The sequence below is a fragment of the Balaenoptera borealis genome (assembly GCF_965194805.1).
Source record: "Balaenoptera borealis genome assembly, chromosome: 12".
In the NCBI taxonomy this organism is placed as follows: Eukaryota; Metazoa; Chordata; class Mammalia; order Artiodactyla; family Balaenopteridae; genus Balaenoptera; species Balaenoptera borealis.
The window spans coordinates 67,447,553-67,468,406 of record NC_138869.1 but is presented as its reverse complement, the minus strand read 5'-3'; the positions used below and the strand labels follow the sequence as shown (position 1 = coordinate 67,468,406).

The 20,854-nt window shown below is 39.6% G+C and overlaps 1 protein-coding gene across 1 annotated transcript in view; it reads left to right on the top strand.

Moving 5' to 3' along the window:
- Positions 1-19,669: 19,669 nt before the first annotated feature.
- The window catches only part of TINAG (tubulointerstitial nephritis antigen), an 87,761-nt gene continuing 86,576 nt past the window's right edge, over positions 19,670-20,854 (top strand). Inside the window, exon 1 of the mRNA XM_082345001.1 lies at positions 19,670-20,846. Within this exon, the coding sequence (XP_082201127.1) occupies positions 20,792-20,846 (55 nt within the window). The 5' untranslated portion in view covers positions 19,670-20,791. The remainder of the gene's footprint in view (positions 20,847-20,854) is intronic.

The window sequence follows — 20,854 nt, the reverse complement described above, 5'->3', positions numbered from 1 at the left end:
TCCATAATCCACCCACCCTAAGTATATCACCCATATAATCATCCATCGATATAGTACTACCTTCACAATAATAAGAATAGTTCAAATTAAATGATCTTATTATACCCCAAGAATTACTGTAACTTCTTTATTTGTATTATGTCATCATTTACTATTGTTATTTTCATTTTACAGATGAGAAAACTGAGGCACAAAGATGTTAATTAACATGACTAAACTCACATCATTACTAGACCTCCTTGGGGTCAAATATTCTTCACCTAAGGAAAGATTTCTGGCTAACTAAGGTAGCAAAAGCAGCTTTCAAGGAGGATGGGTTTGGGGTTTATTAATCAATTGATTCATTCTATTATTTTACATTTTTTTTTGTTGTCGAGCCTCTGCTCTGTGCCAAACAGTGTGCCGAGCTGGGCTGCAATTCCCTCTGGACTCTCCGGTTGCTTGCAGACTTGCAGAAAGACAGAAGTTACCATGGAGTGCTTAGCAGTGGAATGGGGTGTGGTTTCACTGAGGAATGGAGGTGAGGCTGAGACTGAAGGTTGAAGTATGGTCCACCAAGGCCAAGGAGGATGGATGGATTAGCAGAGAGGGCACTGCAGGTGTAAAGGCATTGGGGGCACAGATGAGAAGGGTGCATTCTAGGAACCATGGAAAGGGTTTCTGAGTCTTCCTGGTATTTAAACTTCAGCCCTTTCTTTGCAGAACCTATTTAAGGACGAGTGACATTAGAAAAGCAAAACCAAACCAAAGCTAAAACCAAACATTTGCATCCAAAGTGAACCTGGAATAACCTGAACTTGCAACAAATGACAGTCTCTCATTCTACCTCTCTGTCTCTCATTTTAACTGAATTACATACCGAGTCAAAAAATTTGAGAGAATGAGCTGAAGGCTATGAATCAACCTGAATTGAAACTAAACTACGTTCTGGCTTACTCAGTGTGGAACTGGAGGGCTGAGTTAGTGCCAGTGCAAGGGCATTCACGGTTTCATGTATCATTGTATTATTAAAAGTTTCAAAGCAGTACTATTCACAATAGCCAAGACATGGAAGCAACCTAAGTGTCCATTGACAGATGAATGGATAAAGATGTGGTACATACACAAAGTGGAATACTACTCAGCCATAAAAAGAATGAAATAATTCCATTTGCAGCAACAAGGATGGACTTAGATATTATCATACTAAGTGAAGTAAGCCAGACAAAGACAAATATCATATGATATCACTTATATGTGTAATCTAAAAAAATGATACAAATGAACTTATGTACAAAACAGAAACAGACTCACAGACATAGAAAACAAACTTATGGTTACCAAAGGGGAAAGGTGGGGAGGGGAGAGATAAATTAGGGGATTGGGATTAACGGATACACTCTACTATATATAAAATAGATAGTCAACAAGGTCCTATTGTAAAGCACAGGGAGCTACATTCAATATCTTGTAGTAACCTATAATGGAAAATAAACTGAAAAAAATGTATATGTATACTTTGCTGTACATCTGAAACATTGTAAATCAAGTATACTTCAATTTAAAAAAAAGGTTAAAAATTTTAATTAAAAAAGTTTCAGAAAAGAGGGGTAAAAAGGCTCCATCACAGGAGGGGATTGAAAGACTATAACACCATATGGCCACAGTCCCTGTGTTGGGGAGGAGATCAGCCTTGGTGAACTGAAATCTTCTGTCCAATTGTTTTCCCTAAAATAAGAACATTAGACTATTCTCAGAACCGAACAACAGTTGAACATGACTATTTCATTAAGGCTGAGGACCTCTGGAGGCTCTGAGCTGTGTTTTGATAACTGGCTTTATACTTGAAGTGGCTGGTTTGAGGACTGTGCCCTCTGACCTCAGATCCAGGGCCCTTCCCCTGCCAGCATGGACTCGTCCTCTATTTGGGGACACACTGGCCCTGCCTTAGGCTCAGCCCTTTCCCTTCTCGGTGTGCTGGTAGGAGGTAGGACAGTGGCTCTACCCTGATGCTTGGTGTGAGTGTGGCTGAGTCAATGGTTCTGTTTGGGTCTCAGTTTCTTCGTCTGTGAAGTGAGGATTCTACCCCTTCCCTCACTGAGTGATAGCTCAGAATCTTCCTGGAATTTATACTCAGAGATTCTCTGGTTAATATGTACCAGATAATGTTTCACTAAGCAAAAATGATTGAATGAGGTTGTTAACCCTGGCCACTAGGCCCAGGGAACTGTGGTCAGAGCTTCAGAGTTCACTAGCAGACTATTCATTAACCAGGCTGGCTGTCCAAGTCCTGACTTATGTGACATGATTTTCCTAGGCAATGGTCAGCGGAAATCCTGAGCTAGTTACCAAGCATGTCTTACAGATTCCATCACTACACGGTCAGTCTTGCCTTTATACTCCCAGACCATGAGCTTTTTCATTAACTAAGGCTTTTCTCCTTTCCTTCTTTCCCTGGTGTTTTCTCCATCTATATGATTTACTATATTATTTGTATTTTATATTTTGCTACCCAAATTCTTCAGAGCTTGAATTTTTGTTTCCTTTCTTATTCTAAAATGAATTTCTGTGTTCATTTCTCTGAGCCTGTGCTCTAGAGCCCGTGAGCCACAACTACTGAGCCCGTGAATCACAACTACTGAAGCCTGCATGCCCAGAGCCAGTGCTCCACAACAAGAGAAGCCACCGCACACTGCACACTGCAACGAAGAGTAGCCCCCGCTCGCCGCAACTAGAGAAAGCCGGCACACAGCAACGAAGACCCAACACAGCCAAAAATAAATAAATAAATAAATTTATAATAAAAAAAATTGATTTTAGGAAAGTTATTACCTCTTTTAGGTAATTTCACATCTGCTAAGTGGAGAAACTATAGACCACTTTATATATAAAAATATTGCTGTGAGGATTAAATGAGATAAGTGAAAAGAGCTGATATTGTACCCTACACAGTAAAGATTCGTTTTCTTGTGCCTTCCTTCGGATTACCAAGAACAAGTCCCATTAAGCGTCTTTGTCCTTTATTTTTCCTTTAGCGTCACTCATACTCAGCCAATCTCTGCATCAGATACAGGAAGGTGTACACCATGTTTATGCTCATTCATGGGTGTTTGAGGTTGTGATTCTTTTATTCTTCAAAGTCTATGACATACACAAACAAGTTTGAGAATTATAGCTATGCTTTCCACCTTTCTTGTTTGAGGTGAACATCTATTAAGTTACCCAACACATACTCTTTTTTTTTTTTTTTTTATAGACTTTTACTTTTTTTTTTTAAGTATTTGTTTATTTATTTATTTATGGCTGTGTTGGGTCTTCGTTTCTGTGCGAGGGCTTTCTCTAGTTGCAGCAAGCGGGGACCACTCTTCATCGCGGTGCGCGGGCCTCTCACTATCGCGGCCTCTCTTGTTGCGGAGCACAGGCTCCAGACGCGCAGGCTCAGTAATTGTGGCTCACGGGCCCAGCCGCTCCGCGGCACGTGGGATCTTCCCAGACCAGAGCTCGAACCCGTGTCCCCTGCATTGGCAGGCAGACTCTCAACAACTGCACCACCAGGGAAGCCCCATACTCTTTTTTTCTAGGAACTCCCAGCCTTCTACCTACACAGTTCTTGCAGGGGCATTGGTGCACATACAACTGTGATGACATCCCCAGCTCCCAGTTCAATTGTACAGAAACAAAACCCCAGCTCAAGAATATAGCTCAATCCACATCTAGTTGGTCATAATGAGCACATGTTTCAGGCTGGACTAATACGTTTCTTCCCCATAAATTTGGATTTTGACATGAGAGAATTAATTTCACCTCCTATGTAGGTGGCTGGATGTTGAATTGTCTCAGAAGCTTTCAGGGTCCTTTTCCACACTGAATACAGATAAACACAGAAATGTGATTTGCATTGAGAGTCAAAAGAAGGAAAGGCATGGAGGGAAATATAGGTGAGAGGGACTCATCTGAATTCCCTCTGGCTTTGCAGCCACTGGTCCCACTGACTCCTAAGCGGCACCTGCCTCCCTGCTTACATTAGCTCTCCATGTGCCCTTCCAATGATGTTCTTATTTTTACCTTCATTAGTTCAAGTTGCATTCTGTTACATGTAACCAAAAGAAGTTTAACTGACTGATAGTGATATTAAAACTCACAGCCGCAGCTGCTTGGGTGGCCGCAGCAGCGCTTAGAGACAAAAGATCTCTTTTCAAAGATTTCCTTGTACATATGTTTCCTGCAGCAGCCTTTACTCCTAATAAGTATTAATAAGTATGTCCATGTTCTAATTATATTCAGATATAGGTTTTCCAGGTTACTTTTAGCTTAGCTTAGACTTATTAAGGAGGGTGGTTTGTTAGAATAAATTGGAACATTTTGGGGGAACTTTCATTAAAACACACCCTAAGAAGAGATTGCCTGGGTTTAAAGCAGAGGACTCAAACTGGGGTTCAAGCACCATACTCTTAGAGTCCATTTAAATTGCCTCACTGCGTAACAACCATAACCCTTTCATCACATTAGAAAACTAGTGTGTAGAGTAGAAAGTGTGTTTCATAGAAATAACAGAAAGATTCCTCAGATATGCAGAAAATAGTCAGTGCTGTATTGTAATATTTAAAATCATGGATTATAGACTAAAATGTCTTAATCTGAATTATGATTTTGACACTTAGCGACTGCGTGACTTTGAACAAGTTATTTAAACTCACCTGTAAAATAGTAACCTTTCCAGTAGTAACGTTCTAAGATGCTGTGAAGTAGTGCATGTAAAATTATTAATACATGGTCTGGTTTAGAGTAATAGTTCAAAAAATGTTATCTATTATTTTGATTGTTATAGCTATGTAGCCTTAGCCAGGCTTAGAAATTCATGTGTGCCTCAACCCCTAATTGGAATCAATATCTTGAAGTTATTTACGATTCTAAAGTCTATCTTCTTTACTTATATATTTCTGTGTGCTGGTTAACATTATTTTTATTGTATGCAGAAAAAATTTATACCAGTCAAAGACAAGTGATATAAAAAATAATTTTCTGTCTTTAGGAGATTAGAGTCTGGGCAATAGTTAAAGAAGTTTAAAAAATAAATTATTAATAAACAAAAAATAAATACATTGAATGTATACCACAAGTGCAAATATGTACTATATGTACATGGATCTAGCCTGTTTTTCTTATTAATCCAAATGTGTGGATTACTGGTGAAAATGGAGGAGACCAGTATCTCAGAGTATACATTTTAACTGAAATTAAAAGAGAAGAGGCAATATTTGCAGCAATATGGATGGACCTAGAGATTATTATACTAAATGAAGGTAAGTCAGACAAAGACAAATATTGCTTATATGCAGAATCTAAAAAAAAATTATACAAATTAGCTTATTTACTAAACAAAAACAGATTCACAGACTTAGAGAATGAATTTATGGTGATGGGGGGAAAAATGGGGGGGAGGGATAGACTGGGAGTTTGGGATTGACATATACACACTGCTATATTCAAAACAGATAACCAACAGGGATCTAATGTATAGCACAGGGAATGGGAAAAGAATTTGAAAAAGCATAGATACAAGTGTATGTATAACTGAATCACTTTGCTGTACACCTTAAATTAACACAACATTGTTAATCAATTATACTCCAATAAAAAATAAAATTATAAGCAGTTCCTAACTTTCAAAAAATAAAAATAAAAAAAGAAGAAGCAAGAGTTTAAAGAGATAGAAGATGGAGCTCTTCAGAACAGGAGAAATATTGTAATAGACCTGAAGTCAGAGGTGGAGATATTCTGAATGTCTTTCAACAAATAATGTTTGCACACCTGCCATGTACTATGCACTTTATTAGTCACTGAATTTGCAAAGACAAATAAAAATACTTACTGCTGACAGGACACTTACACTCTGGAGCAGCAGACACATGAATAAATGTGACGTGGGACATTTTTTTTGCAAATATGAAACCCACACATTTTCATATCCTTCCTGAACGTGTTTCCTTGCAGCTCTTCTGCAGCTCAAGCTGAGCCTCCAGGCTTCTTGTTTCAAGGAAGAAAGGAAGAAATTGCTTAAAAAAGAGGTCACTGATTGGTCTTAAATTTTAAAGCTGGCTTTCTTGACCTTTGTAGGTAGTCGGTAGCTCTGCAACAGAGAGAGAAAATGATTTTCTAAATTGCTTTATTTTCCTTTGTTACCAAACCAAACTTGGGTCCATTCACCCATGCACAGTAAAGCCAATCTACTGACACTGGGTCGATATGAAGGAAAGTGCAGTGTTTATTGCAGGTGCCAAGCAAGGAGTCCAGGGCAGCTAAGTGCTCAAAACATATGAATTCCCTAATGGGTTTCAGCAAGAATTTTTAAAGGCCAGGTGAAGGAAGGGCGTCCCATGGTAAGTGGTCAGCTAGTGCACAGTTCTCTGATCGGTTCATAGTGAGGTAACAAGCGTTAACATTATCAATCCTCGGGCTCCAGTAGGTCTAGCGGCTATGTGCTCATGATCATCAAGTAGTTAATTGCTGGGGGTTTGGTATCTGTAAAACAACTCTGGAAATGTGCATCAGGTACTATTATCTGGGTACCTCAGAGAGGAGCTAAAGCAGAGGATATGGGGGAGGGGTCTGCCCCAGAAGACTCCCTAGGGTCCTGCTCTATGTCCTTAGCATATCCAAAGATAAGTGGAAGACTTCACTGAAGAAGCAGAGAAAATCTCAGGGTACTGGGGGAAGATGGAGAAAGCCAGCTGCTACCCCTGAGGTTGGTGAGAGAAGAGAAGGGAAAGATGTAACATGGGAGAGGCTGAAGATCTCTGGACAAATCCTAGCCTTCAGCTTGCTGCCACATCCACATGCCCTATAAGTGACAGGGTGGAGGTGCAATAGGAGGAATCCAGGGAGATCTCTGTCTCCCCAAGGCCCCCATGCAAAGTTCTGAGGATTCAGAGGTTCCCAGGTCAGAAGAAGGTGCTAAGGGCCCAGAGTGCTAGCAAGGGCTATGTTCAGAATTATAAAAGACAATGTATTTGAGCTTCAAGCCCAGAGCCAATAGCTGGGGTCACAGATTTTATGGTAGGTCCATCCTGTCACTCCAAATGGTTTTCACTGTATATCTGAGAGTACTCAGGACCCCACTTCACAGGGGACTACAGTGCAATTTGATAAGATTGCATTGCTCAGAGTCTGGGTAATTTCATTTTTTTTAAAATTAATTTTATTGGAGTATAGTTGATTTGTAGTGTTGTGTTAGTTTCAGGTGTACAGCATAGTGGTTCAGTTATACATATGCATATATTCATTTTTTTTCAGATTCTTTTCCCACATAGGTTATTACAGAATATTGAGTAAAGTTCCCTGTGCTATACAGTAGGTAGGGTTTTGAGGGCAGAAGGAAATATATATATCCCCTAACTCAGTATGGACTTGATGAGAGGGCCTCTTTAGATTGTGATGTTCTTTGTTGACTTGATGTGATCTTCACGTCCTTAAGGATGAGTAGATCAGGCAAAATCAAGGTGGTGGGATTGGCATTCCAGGCCTCAGACATCACATGAGCAAAGGTCTAGAAGGACTTTTCTAGGTGCTGTGAGTATTTCAAGTGGCTGCAGCACAGAGTTTGAGGCACGTTTTAGGTTCCCCCAGAAATGGAGTCGAGGACAGAGATGTCAGTGTAGGAGGTTATTGGAAAGTGTGTTCAGTTGACAGCACCTGTCTGGGGGGGTGGGAGGCAGGACTGGGCAGCGGGAAAAGTTGGGATGTGATGAAGTTACAACAGGGATCTCGGGCTCCCACATAGTGAGTTCTAGAACCAGGATGGCTCTTTAAATGTATCACAGATTGAAGCAAGGAGAGGGTCTTTGTATCTTCCACTGACCTTGGATAATGTTGCCCAGGGAATGGGGGTGGCAGTGAAGGAGTAAACTAGGGTGAGGTAGCTTCCTTTGGTAGAAGGCAATTCTGGAAAAGGGTTTCAGCCATGAACAGTTAGCTGGCTACCTTCTAGTGACTCAAGAGAAGGGCCTGGGACTTGAAGGGGCTCCGAGCAGCACAGCACCGCACCCACTACAAGGAGTGAATTTGTAAAAGGTGCAGTTAGAGAGGTAAGCACATACCAAGTAATACAGGGTCTTATAAATCATATTTGCAGGTTTCGGCATTTTGTTTTAAAGCAACGGGGAGCTACTGAAGGATTTTAAGCTGGAGGTTAAGTCAACATGATCATGTTGGTATTTTTAAAGGATCACCATGGTTGCTGTTTAGAGAATAGAACGGAGAGAATACTGGGGGCAGGGAGCCCTGTGAGAAAGTGGCTGTGGTCATCAAAGACAGAGGTGGCATGAGTTTGAATTTACTAAGTGGGGGAATAAAGAAAAGTGGACTGATTAAGGAGATATAGAGAAAGCAAAATTAATGGTATTCACTTATGCATGGATGGAGTGTGGGGGTGATGGAGAAAAAGGGATGAAGTCATAGTTTCTGGCCTGGGAATCTGAAATTGGACATTCAGTTAAAGACGATGCTGTGTGGTTTTTATTTCCTGTTCCTTTTTTCTGCCATGTGGACAACTAGACTTGGCAACACCCCTGCAGTGAGGAGAGACCGTGTAACAATCACCAGCTAATGAGATGTGAGTGGAGGTGATGACTGCTACTTCTGGGATGAAGCCACAGAAAGCTTGGAGCCATCCTCTCCTCTCTTTCTTCCTCTTTGGCAAGAAGCAGGGAGGCCATATGTGGAGATGGTAGAGCCACAGAATCAAAGCAGCTGAGAACCCTGAGTCACGCTATGGAGGGCAGCTGCTCTGGATTGTTGCCCAGTCAAGAGAGGACTTTGTGTGAGCTGGAAATAAACTTTATATGTTATGCTTTGAGATTTTGGGACTGTTTGTTCATACAGAATAAGGCTAGCCTATTCTGACAAATATTGGAACATAGAAAGAGTGTGTGTGTGGGCGTGTGTGTGTTTATTTTGGTGTGTTTGTGTGTGTGTGTTGTGGGTGGGAATGGAGGCAAAAAGAGAGGGGAATGGAAAAGGCAGAAGGTAAATTTAGTTTTACAAATGTTGAGTTTAAGATCACTGAGAGATGTTTAAGTGGACGTATCCAGTATACAGTTAAAATGTAGGTGAGGAATTTGAAGCAAAATCTAGATGGGGATATAGATTTCAAAAGGCATCATAGCCAATAAATGAAGCCATGTGAGGAATGAGATTCCTAAATAATCTGATCTAAAATCATCTGAGCATATCATTTTCCTGGAATGGTCTCTGTTGGTTGGTTGATCCTTTAGAGAAAGCAATAGAATTCCAGAAAACTTTACCCTTTACTTTTAAAATTTCATAAGTCAATCTCAATATTGTCATACAGTATAAAGCAATTTTCTCTTTTTTCCTTCTTCATGATACTGTAGGCATCTGGGTGCCTGAATGTAAGTGGAATAACCAACTTCCACCGCATAGAAGGGCAGGCAAGCCAAAAAATTACTATTAAAAATCTGCAACTAGTTTTTATCTAAGTGATGTCTCAAACTCAAACTAAGAGTTGTTTTGAAAAATTATCTAAAAGGAACCTTTGAACATAAGTACCAATATATTATTGTGGACAGCTATAAAATAAGCTGAATGTCATTATTTTAAACACAGAAGCTAGGAGAGCTATTTGGTGGTGTAAATTTTACACGACTGAACTAGACTTTATAATGCTGAAGATTTTGTTGCTTTGTGGGTATAAAAATATAAGACAGAATCTGATACAAATTCATCATATGTGATACCGAGCAGGGCCCTGTGGGGCTCCTGGGTGCAAAAGGCATTCTGTGTCCCCTGTTTCTTGATTACAGGAAATAGGATTCATTCAGCTTCCATGACCTTCCCTGAGTTCCAATGGGCAGGTTCAAGCATTTATTAATCAGGGAAGAGAGGGGATGCAGAGACAATGGAGGAGGAGTCAAGAAACAATAATGCAGCCTTGGGGCAGGGTCCAGGTTCCCCCTCAAGGGATACACATAACAATATCTTTGGGCTTTTTTACAGATACTGAAACCCCCACCAGGTGGGAGAAGTTAACTGTATGCTGCCCACAAGCACGTAGACCCCAGACTGGTTGGAACCAGAAGGTTGATGATTCTGACTCCCACTTACCTCACCATCAACCAATCAGAAAAATGTTCAGGAGTGGATCATGCCCTCTTTGAACCATTACTATAAAACTCCTCACTGCCCCCTCCAGGTTGGGACATACAGTTTTGAGGACATTAGTCCGCTGTGGCCCTCTTTGCCTGGCAAAGCAATAAAGCTATTATTTTCTACTTCACCCAAAACTCTATCTCCAAGATTTAATTCAGTGTTGGCGTACAGAGGCCGATACAGCTTCAGATGGTCGTTTGTTGCCTAGACTGACTCTGAGTCCAGCAGTAAAAACATATGGGCATCAGATTTGCACCATGTTGCAGGAGGGGCAGAAACATGGAAGAAGGTTCGGCTTGGCTCATGGTCTTTACTGTTGATGTCCTTCACACAGACAGCCTGCATGGGAGAAAAATATGCTGAACTGGTCTATTTATTGTCATTTCACTTAGAAACTGATTTGCAGAAGTATTAAGTGACTTCTAAAAAAAATACACCAAAATATGAGGGCTAAAGTCGAAACCCAAGTTTGGTCCTCTTTAATTCCAAACCCAACACTTTCTTTTCTTGAACACACTGCTTTGAATGAGATCATTTCAGGTGTGCTATTTATATCCCTCTGTATTGTGGAAGGGGTGTGTTCCTGTTTCTTTCTTTCTTTTTTTTTCCTTTGTTTTTTTTTTTTTTTGTTCTTGGAGCTTTGAAATATTTTAGAGGTAGTCCTTCGTCTCCAATCTCCCTTTTGTTTGTTTGTGATAATGGAAACACTTTTCTTTCTCTCTCCTGGTTTTCACTAGAGCAGCTGCTCAAAATGATTCAGGTTTTCCAATCAGCTGTGGTTCCTGCCTCACGCTGGGGAGGGAAGGACCCACAACATACGATGCCTGTAAAACACACAAAAAGGTGCCTATTTATGATGAGAAACAGGGAACCCTATCCTTGCCTAGAACCGTCATCCCTCCCTCAACCCACACACAACCATCTCACACAGTGTTTTATCTCATTTGCCTCATTCTGGTCTGATTGAACATCATCATTTTCGAATGGGTTGTTACCACTGTCTCTGTGAGTAAATGGGAAGTGAATACCCTCAGGATCCCTGCTTATGAATACAAACTCCTTTCTATTCTAAAAAAAGAAGAAATAGATTGCCGAATATTAATAGCCCACAAGAGTTTAGAATTTAAAGTTAGACAATTTAAGGTCTTCCTAATGCACATTTTTATCCAAAGATGAATGATAGGAAAGGGAGGGGTGGAGCAAGGGCATAATCTAGAGAAGAAACTAATATATATTGAGTGGAGCAAGGGCATAATCTAGAGAAGAAACTAATATATATTGAGTGGCTATTATATATCTGGTACAGAAACTTTTCTTTTTTTTAAGTTGAAGTATAATTGATTTACAATGTTGTGTTAATTTCTGCTGTACAGCTAAGTGATTCAGTTATACATAAATATACATTCTTTTTTAATATTCTTTTCCATTATAGTTATCACAGGATATTGAATATAGTTCCCAGTGCTATACAGTAGGACCTTGTTGTTTATTCATTCTATATCTAAAAGCTTACATCTGCTAACCCCAGCCTCCCACTCCATCCCTCCCCCAACCCCCTTGGCAACGACAAATCTGTTCTCTATGTCTGAGTCTGTTTCTGTTTCATAGATAGGTTCATTTGTGTCATATTTTAGATTCCACATATAAATGATATATATGGTATTCTTCTTTCTCTTTCTGACTTACTTTAGTTAGTATGATCATCTCTAGTTACATCCATGTTGCTGAAAATGGCATTATTTCACAGAAGCGTTTCCACTTATAAATTTTCAATTCATGGACTCTCACTCTGTGAATGAAATTACGCTGCAATTAAAAGCACCCATCACCAATAGATGGGGTTAGTAGTAATGTTAGGTCATTTTTGGTCATTGTGTTTCTTGAGTCATAGACAGGAAATCTGCCACTCAGATGTTAGTTTTGAGATAATTTATGATCATGATAAACCCCATTCTGGTAGATAAGTACAAAATAAGTGCCGAAATGAAAAAGACATGATGGGATGGAAAGTAGAGATAATTTTTATAAATTAAAAGTGATAAAGAAATGGATGAGTATTGCACAAGTATATGGAATGACTCATTTTTCAATGAATCTAGAGGACATATCACAAATCATGAAATACTTGAAGGAAGGCCCTGGGTCTGTAACATTGAAATTAATAGACAAGAGATGAGAAAAAGTGATTGAAAAAATGAAACAGCTTTTGAGTGTGTGGTTCCAGCAGCTGTTTTTGAGTTTTACCATATTTCATACTGTACCAATGAAATCATCATTTCTTGGGATAAGACCTGGAGACTGGTTTACTTTTATTTTTTATAATTTTTACTTCCCCGGTGATTCTATTCTGCAGCTGGTGTGCAAACCACTGGGTTAGGAGTTCAGAGGGAGACGATGGGTTTGTAAATGAAAGGGCTTTTAAACACTAGGTGTACTGGAATTGTACATTTAGGATGATTGCCTCAAGCTAGTGGAGATTCCACAGGCTCAAAGCTTTTTCACATTTTGCAAATTAAAAGTAGTGATGAGGCAGTAAACGCTATTGCCATATTCTAGGAACGCCCCTTTCACTTGTGCAGAGATCATTGAGAAAGTGGCTGGCCTTATTCACACATTTTCATATAGATGAAACAGTTAGGTTTTGAAAAAGATTTCCAAATAAATACAAATCAACAAAGAAGATAAGATTAGGTTTAGTTTTAAGTCATTTTAGGAGAATGCATTAGGACCACAAGCTGAAACAGTGGAGTCCCTTTGGATTTTAAATACATTGGCTTAAGATCAGCATTTTGTGAACTAATCCTTTGCAAGGAAAGGAGCTTCTGAATGTTTCCAGTACTTTCTCACAGATTACTTTATTTAATCCTCAAAACAACTCTATAAGATTGGTATTATGCTTCCTATTTTGATAAGTGAGTTAACCAAACCCATAAGAAGATAAAATAACTTGACTCATGTCACATGGATGGTAAGGAATTTCAATCTACTTTTGACTTGAATCCGAAGCTAAGAATCATTCTGATACACCATGATGTCTCTCATAAAACAAATATCTGAGGAATATTTGGAATTTTCATATAGTTTATGAAAAAAATTATAAAAAAACTTTCAGTATAGCCCATGAGGTTCTAAAATAAAATTCCTTGAAAACACATTTACAAACACATTTAGACTATTCAAATAGCTTCCTTCCAGAGTCCTGCCTTAGCCCTGGCTGACCATGGGCACTGTCATTCATGTTCATGGCTCTTACTATATGTTGATGACTTGCAAATCTAAACTCTAGCAAAGATGGAAGTCAGTTTCTCATTAGACATCCCCATCTGGAGAACCCACCAGAATATCAAACAATAGATTCCAAACTGAGCTAAATTTTGCCCCAAACTTCTTCTTCTGTAGCTACTGCTACTAGCTAGTCATAAGCGCAAGAACCCTGGAACTCACCCTGGGTGACCCCTATTCCTTTATCTCCACATTCAGTGAAACATTTTATAAGTATTACCTGCTTCATATCTCTCTTATTTTACTCTATTTCAGAACCACTTTTCAAGGCCAAGTTCTCATCATCCTTGCTGAGACTCCTGCAATAGTTTCCCAGTCTCCAGTCTCACCCTCATCTGATCCATCCTCTGTTCTGCTAGCATGATGATCTATCAAAAAATGCCATCCTGACCATATCCTTGTCTTGTTATGAATTTGGAATAACTTCCTGTCCCAAGGATTCATTAGTAAAAATGACAGATACTGACTATGGTTAATCGAAGGTCTTCCCAAAAGAATTTTTTGAAGGATATTGGTATTCACAGAAATTAAAGAAAAGCTGACTAACCAAGGATCTTGGTCAGTACCTCCTGGCCAGTCGTGGGGGTGCCAGTATCTGAATAACTCATACCAGTCACTCCACTCAAGATTCAATTCTCAGGAGAGAGTGACGGGCTCAGTTTATGTCACATGAGATCTCCAGAAGTGGTGAGATGAAGACCTATGATGGTCACCTTCACCAAGACTACATGGCTTGGAGGAAGAGCAGATCCCTAAAGGAAAATGTATGTCGTTACTTAAAAAAGTTTGGGGGTGAGGGAAAACAACTGACTAATATTCCTTCTTATTTTTAAAGTGAAGTCTGTACTTGGTGTGTCCTTGTCATTCAAGATCCAAAAGTATCTGGCCCCTACCAATTTTTCAAATGTGTCTTGTGTTATGTTCTGTTTCTCAGTCTAGAATTATATCTACTTTACATGACAAATATCCTACTTACTAACTTTAAGCCTCAAATGAAATGTCATTTCCTTAGTAACATCCTTCCTGATTCCACCAGGAAGGGTTGGCCACTGCATTCTTTGTGCTCTTATTAAACCCTCTGACGGTCTCTGTAATAACACTTATCAAGACTCCTTGCAAAGATGTTTTTACAAACTGGCTTTCCTGGATATACTGGGTTTTTCTGTAAGGATTAGGATTAGGTTTTATTAATCTGTGCATCCCCCAAATATAGTAGTGCCTGGAGTACATTTGAAGTTTTATACATATATTATTATTTTTTGAATAAAATAATGAGTGACTAAAACTGCCTTTTCTCAAAGCGCTGCTCTGCTAAAAGCATGCTAAGAGAATTAGATAGCAGGCCTATTTCTTATTTTCAACTGCCTCATGTGAAATAAAGCATTAATTTAAAAAAATTTTATTAGCTCTAGAGGATAACTGTTTGCATCCCCTATTGTTTCCTGTTTAAATATATTGAAATTAGAATTTTGATGTGAAAGAAAATTTTGTTCTCACTCATATGCAAACTTTTTCCTCTAATAACATTTTTTCTGTTAGCTTTTTCTCTGTTGTAGTCTTTTATGATCGCCTTTGCCTTCCTGCATTTTCTTTCATTTTCTTTGATTTTTTTTTCTTTCTTTTTGGGTCTTATCATTATGAGATTTCATAGGTTCCTCCCCTATTTACATCAAGGCAAAGAATGGGCAGCATAATCTCTGTAGGAGGTCTTTGAACCAGAGTGGAGACCAGGTGGGAGGTAAAATGTGGCCTTGGTCAGGGCCTCTCTTTTCCTTCCAGGCCCAAATTGGATGCATTCTCTTGGCCCATTAGAGGTTTGCTTTGGTGCCTATTGGTGTAAATGAAATATTCCCACTAGACTCTCTTAATCTGCAAATGCATGCTACATAAATAGCTGTGCATGCAATTCTGTGTTGGAAAAAATTTTTTTTTAATGGAAAAGGATGTTGACATTGCTATTTCAAAAAAAGTAAAAGACAAGGGGAAAGTAAACCCAAAGTATCTGTTTAATTACTGTGAGAGGTGAGAAGATTTTGAGACAAATTGCTACATGCCTAGACCTGGGCCCAGCACCCTGAACTATTACTCGTTAGGGAGCTATTGTAAGATTCTCTTTTCCATTTCATGGATCTACTAATTTTTTACTTTTTTTTTTCAATTTTCTCAGTAATGTATAATTAGAGACCAAGTCTGCATTAACTGCTAAACTTCCACAGAGGAATAGGGTTTCACTTGACTGTTTTTACAATGTAGAACCAGTCAGTGAAAAACCCCATGATCCTTTGCTAGATCTCCACCCCCTCTCATATTCTCCCCACCTCAGGAATCACTGGGTTGGAAAGAATCTGGATAGATTATCCATGTCATGGGCTAAGGGCAGGGTTTAGTCAAGATGACCAGGTGAATACTTAAACAGGAAGGCTGGATGGGACAGGGATGTGTGCCCTGATCTTGGGGTCAACAGCTTCATCATTGGCTGTGAACTTGCATAGTCACTTGAGTCTTAGTTCTTCATCTGTAAAAATGAAAATAGGGCTAATAAATATAATTTCTACCATTATGGACTACTGCAAGATCCAAAGAGATTATGTGCACTCTCTAACACACAGTGTGTATTGTGTATTAAATAGACATATATATGTACATATACAGACATATATTGTAATTACAATGTATAAAATCTTCCAGTCCCTCTTAGAAACCTAATCCAAAGACAACTACACCTTGTAGGCAAAAGTTTTCTTTATGTCTCATTGAAATTCTTTACTCTAAAATTTGAGTTCTCTCTTTCTCTCCCTCTCTCCCTATTTTTGCCTATTTAAATATATCTAAAAACTTCCAATTATAGTACTACCCTCTTATCCACAGGGCATACATTCTAAAAGCCCCAGTGAATGCCTGAAACCTTGGATAGTACCAACCTGTACGTATAATACTATGTTTTTTCCTATACATACATACCTATGATAAAGTTCAATTTATAAATTAGGCACAGTAAGAGAATATCTGAATTGCCAGTATCACTACTCTTGTGCTTTGGGGCCATTATAAGTAAGATAAGGGTTCCTGGAACACAAGGACTGGGATATCCCAACAGTCGATCTGATAACTGAGATGGTCACTAAGTGATGAATGGGTGGGTAGCACATACAACCTGGGCACGCCAGAAAGAGTGATGATTCATATACTGAGTGGGATGGAGCTAGTCAGCGTGAGATTTCATTATGCTACTCAGAACAGTGCACGATTTAAAACTTATGAATTGTTTATTTCTGGAATTTTCCGTTTAATTTTTTCAGACCACGATTGACTGTGGGGAACTAAAACCACGGAAAGGAAAACTGTGGATGAGAGGGGACGATTGGATAAACGTGACTAAAATTTCCAGTGTCCAGTCCTTTTTCGTAGCATCTTACTAAGATCTAGTGTTAAGACAACTTATTTGATTGACTTCATTCTTTCCTAGGAAACATCCAAAGGTGCTGATTTCCTCCATTGTTCCTGTGTAATGAAGGTAGTAAAAATCACAAGAAGAGGAAATGCAGCACTTTCTTCTCATCGGAAATGAAGCTCATCCAAGGAGAATGGTCATGTTGAAAGAGGGTGTGGCATGGTCAACTCTAACCTTTCTAGTTATGCATACATTACACCTCCAGTTTTTGAAAATCCACCCCAGTACTTACGTATTACAATTATTGATTATTATGTCGAAGAATCATTTATTGGAGATTCATCTGATCAACCTTCATGTAAATCCAAATTGCAAGTAAATATGAGCATTTTATTTTTTTTTCTGATTTCTTGTTAGTTGTTTTAAAATGTTTGTAATGTGTCAATCAGCGATCATTGCCAGTGTCATTATGGACAATTTTGGCCAGATAATTCTTTGTTGTGTGTTCTGTCCTGTGCATTCTAGGAAGCTCTGCAGCATCCCTAGCCTCCATGCACCAGATGTTTGTGGTCCAGACAATCAAAACAGTCTCCAGACATTGCTAAACTTCTCTTGGGAAGCAAAGTCATCCCCTATTGAAAACTACTAGTCTAAAGGAATACATTAGTAGTAGAATTTGTGTCAAATATGTCACTTGCAATGTGAAGTTTCTTTGCAGGGATATTTGAAAGCTTTCATCAATTTTGAGACAGTGAAATGATTGAAGTGAGAAAGTATAATCAGTAGATACACTTAAACTGTAATATTTAACCATGTGCTGTAAACAAGTAAGTTAGGGCACCACTGTCAATCCCTTCTGTCTGTGGGGCTCCCACTCTTACCTCAGGGTGAGAGTTATGTGTATGTGGGTATCAGAGATAACCCATCAAAGAATAAGGAGAGTGGGGTACTTATACATCAACTCTTCCACGCATTATTTAAAGGGCTTCTTCTGGGTTACAGGGAGGGTGTTAATTCTTAGCACTTCTGGATTATTCTGCAGTGGGACCGGGGAAGGAGGGAGCTCTGATCACTAACTCATAAGGATGCAATTTCAGCCAGCTTGTCCTAAAAAGGTATGGATGATGGGAATATGGACAGAGTGTCAACAGCGTCTGCTGAATCCTACTCAGGGGCTGAAGTCATTGGATGAGAAAAGGGTTGAAGATGTATACGAACCAAGAGATAAGTGAAGGACTAAGAGAAATGACGGAAGATTAAAAATCATAGATGGAAGGATTCCCCAGGAACAGGATGACACCTCATCTTCTGAGTCTGGAAGGAAGATGGGGAGGATGGCTGCAGATGTAGATTGGTTTATGAGTTTGATGACAGGAAGGCATGGGATTAACATTTGCTGTCTTTGTTTTCTTGGTAACCTCTGAGAGAATGTCTTCCCTAGAAAGTGACGCTCTCTAGGAAGTTAGGAAATCAAGGTTTGTAATGGCTCCAAAGGGAACAAGTTAAAGCAATATGAGCAGCACTTAAGAGCTTAGCTGAGACCAAAGTCAAAAAATTTGTGGTGGGGCTTCCCTGGTGGTGCAGTGGTTGAGAATCTGCCTGCCAATGCAGAGGACATGGGTTCGAGCCCTGGTCTGGGGAGATCCCACATGCCACGGAGCGGCTAGGCCCGTGAGTCACAATTACTGAGCCTGGCGTCTGGAGCCTGTGCTCCACAACAAGAGAGGCCGCGATAGTGAGAGGCCCGTGCACCGCGATGGAGAGTGGCCCCCGCTTGCCACAACTAGAGAAAGCCCTCACACAGAAACGAAGACCCAACACAGCCATAAAGAAAGAAAGAAAGAAAGAAAGAAAGAAAGAAAGAAAGAAAGAAAGAAAGAAAGAGGATGCATTTCAAATAGTAAAAAAAAAAAAGACAACTGAGCAATTTATTAAAAAAAAAAAATTTGTGGTGGTAGCAATTCTACAAGCTGGTGGATCATCTCCAACAGTACCCGATAGACATAGTACAGGGGTAGAAAATGCAAACTGTAGGTTTCATATATTTATTGAATAAATGCTTTTTGAGTGCCTAATATATGTCAGGAACTAAGTGATCAAGATAAAATGGTCAACAGACAAATTATACATAGACAAAATTCTATGATTTTGTAGAGCTTTCTGGAGAGGAAATACAGAAAATAAATAAGACTGATATGAATATAATGTTAATATATTAGTAATAGGCACAGAGAACGGGGATAGAGTGAGCTGGGGCTAGAGATGGGGGGTCATTTTAGGTAGGAAATGTAGGCAAGGTCTCTCTGGGAAGGTGTCATTTGAAAAAAGGCTTGAAAGAGATGAGAGATTGATCCATGTGTATATCAGGGAAGCATGGTTCAGGCAGAAGGAACAGCAAGTGCAAGGGTCCTAAGATAGGAGTGTGCCTGGCATGATGAGGAAGGGCAAGGTTAGTGTGATGACCAGACCAATAAGATTGAGGGGTAAAATAGTTTAAATTGAGGCCAGAGAGATACCAGGTTTGGAGGTCCACCTCATACAGAGTCTTGTAGCCCATGGCTTTTAGGTTGATTCAATGCTTGGTGTTTTGAAGAAAGATGATATGTGAGGACCAGGGAGGGAAAGGATTGAGGATGTTGATGAGAACACTTTAAATGACCACAGAGAAGAGAAGGAAGTGAGTCCAAGAGTAAGCAGATAAATTGGGAGCCTTATGAAAAATGGGACGTGAAGCAGGAGAGCATGAAAGTGTCGGATTTAAAGGAGGAAAGAGTTTTTAGGTGGAGATTGTACTTTTGAATGATAACTAACATTTATTCAGCATGAATGATGTGCTAAGTACTTTATGTATTATCTCATTTAAATTTCCCACCTACCTGATATGATAATAAATATTGTTATCTAAATGTTGCAGATGATAAAATTAAAGTATAGAGAGACTAAGCCACTTTCTCAAAGACGTGCTGTTAGTCAGTGGTGAAACTAGGATTTGAACTTCATTAGTCTAACTCTTTGGCTCCTGTTCTTGACTAGTTCACTACACAGGGTTAAATGCTGCAGAGGATTCAGGTGTGATCAAGATGGACACAGGTCAATGGGAATCGATGTTAGTGATGGTCGGTGGGACTGGAGACAGTACTTTGCAGTAGTTTAGTGACTCAGCTGGTGGCAAGGAAGTGGAGCCAGCAGTTTTGGGATTGGAGAGACAGTGGGATTATGGAAATTGACATCATGATGATGTAAAAGTAAAACAATAAAAGATAAAGAGACTTGCACTGGTTTATAGCCTGAGAGGAAGGTGCCAGAAGAAAGGGAAACAATGAAGATAAAAGTGTGAGTCAAATAATTTACAGAGCAAAGTCGGGGAACAAGTTCGAATAGTTGGCAATATGGATTAACTTTGGAGAGGAAGACACTCATTTTGTAGGAAAATAACTGAGGACCAGAGAAGAAAATTGTGAACCCAAGATCATAAAGCCAATTCAACAGTAAGCTCAGGGACAAGAGTCCAGGTTTTCTGATTGTCAAGACAAGTCCTTTCCTCTAGGCAACCTGGCCACTCTTGCTGAATCATCGTCTGCTGGTTATTTATCCCCAATCCAAAGGGAGTTATTATAGTTAATGAATAAATATGGTATAGCAAACTGCACAGCTTTACAGAAACACGAAAGACATCTTGACCTTTGAGTTTCCTTCACAACTACTCTCTACCCGCCCCCTCCCCCCCGCCCCCCCCCCGTAGCTCTTTAGCACACAGGATTGACTTTTCTTGACTATAAACTGCCTTTCAGATACTGCAGATTCCTGCATTGATGTCAAGTAGAGATTCAGGTAGAGAAAACTAAGGTCACCGTCAGGGAATTTCTAGCTGAATTAAGCTCCACTAAGCCTTGAAATCAAAATGCTTCTGGTAGGTGACTGCGGTACACATGGGAAATCAAGCCAGTGTGTGACTGGGCATGTGTTATTGTTATGACAGATCCTAGCAGACAACCTCAGGAGAGCCTGGATTTTAGTTGCGGTGCAAGTAGGTGA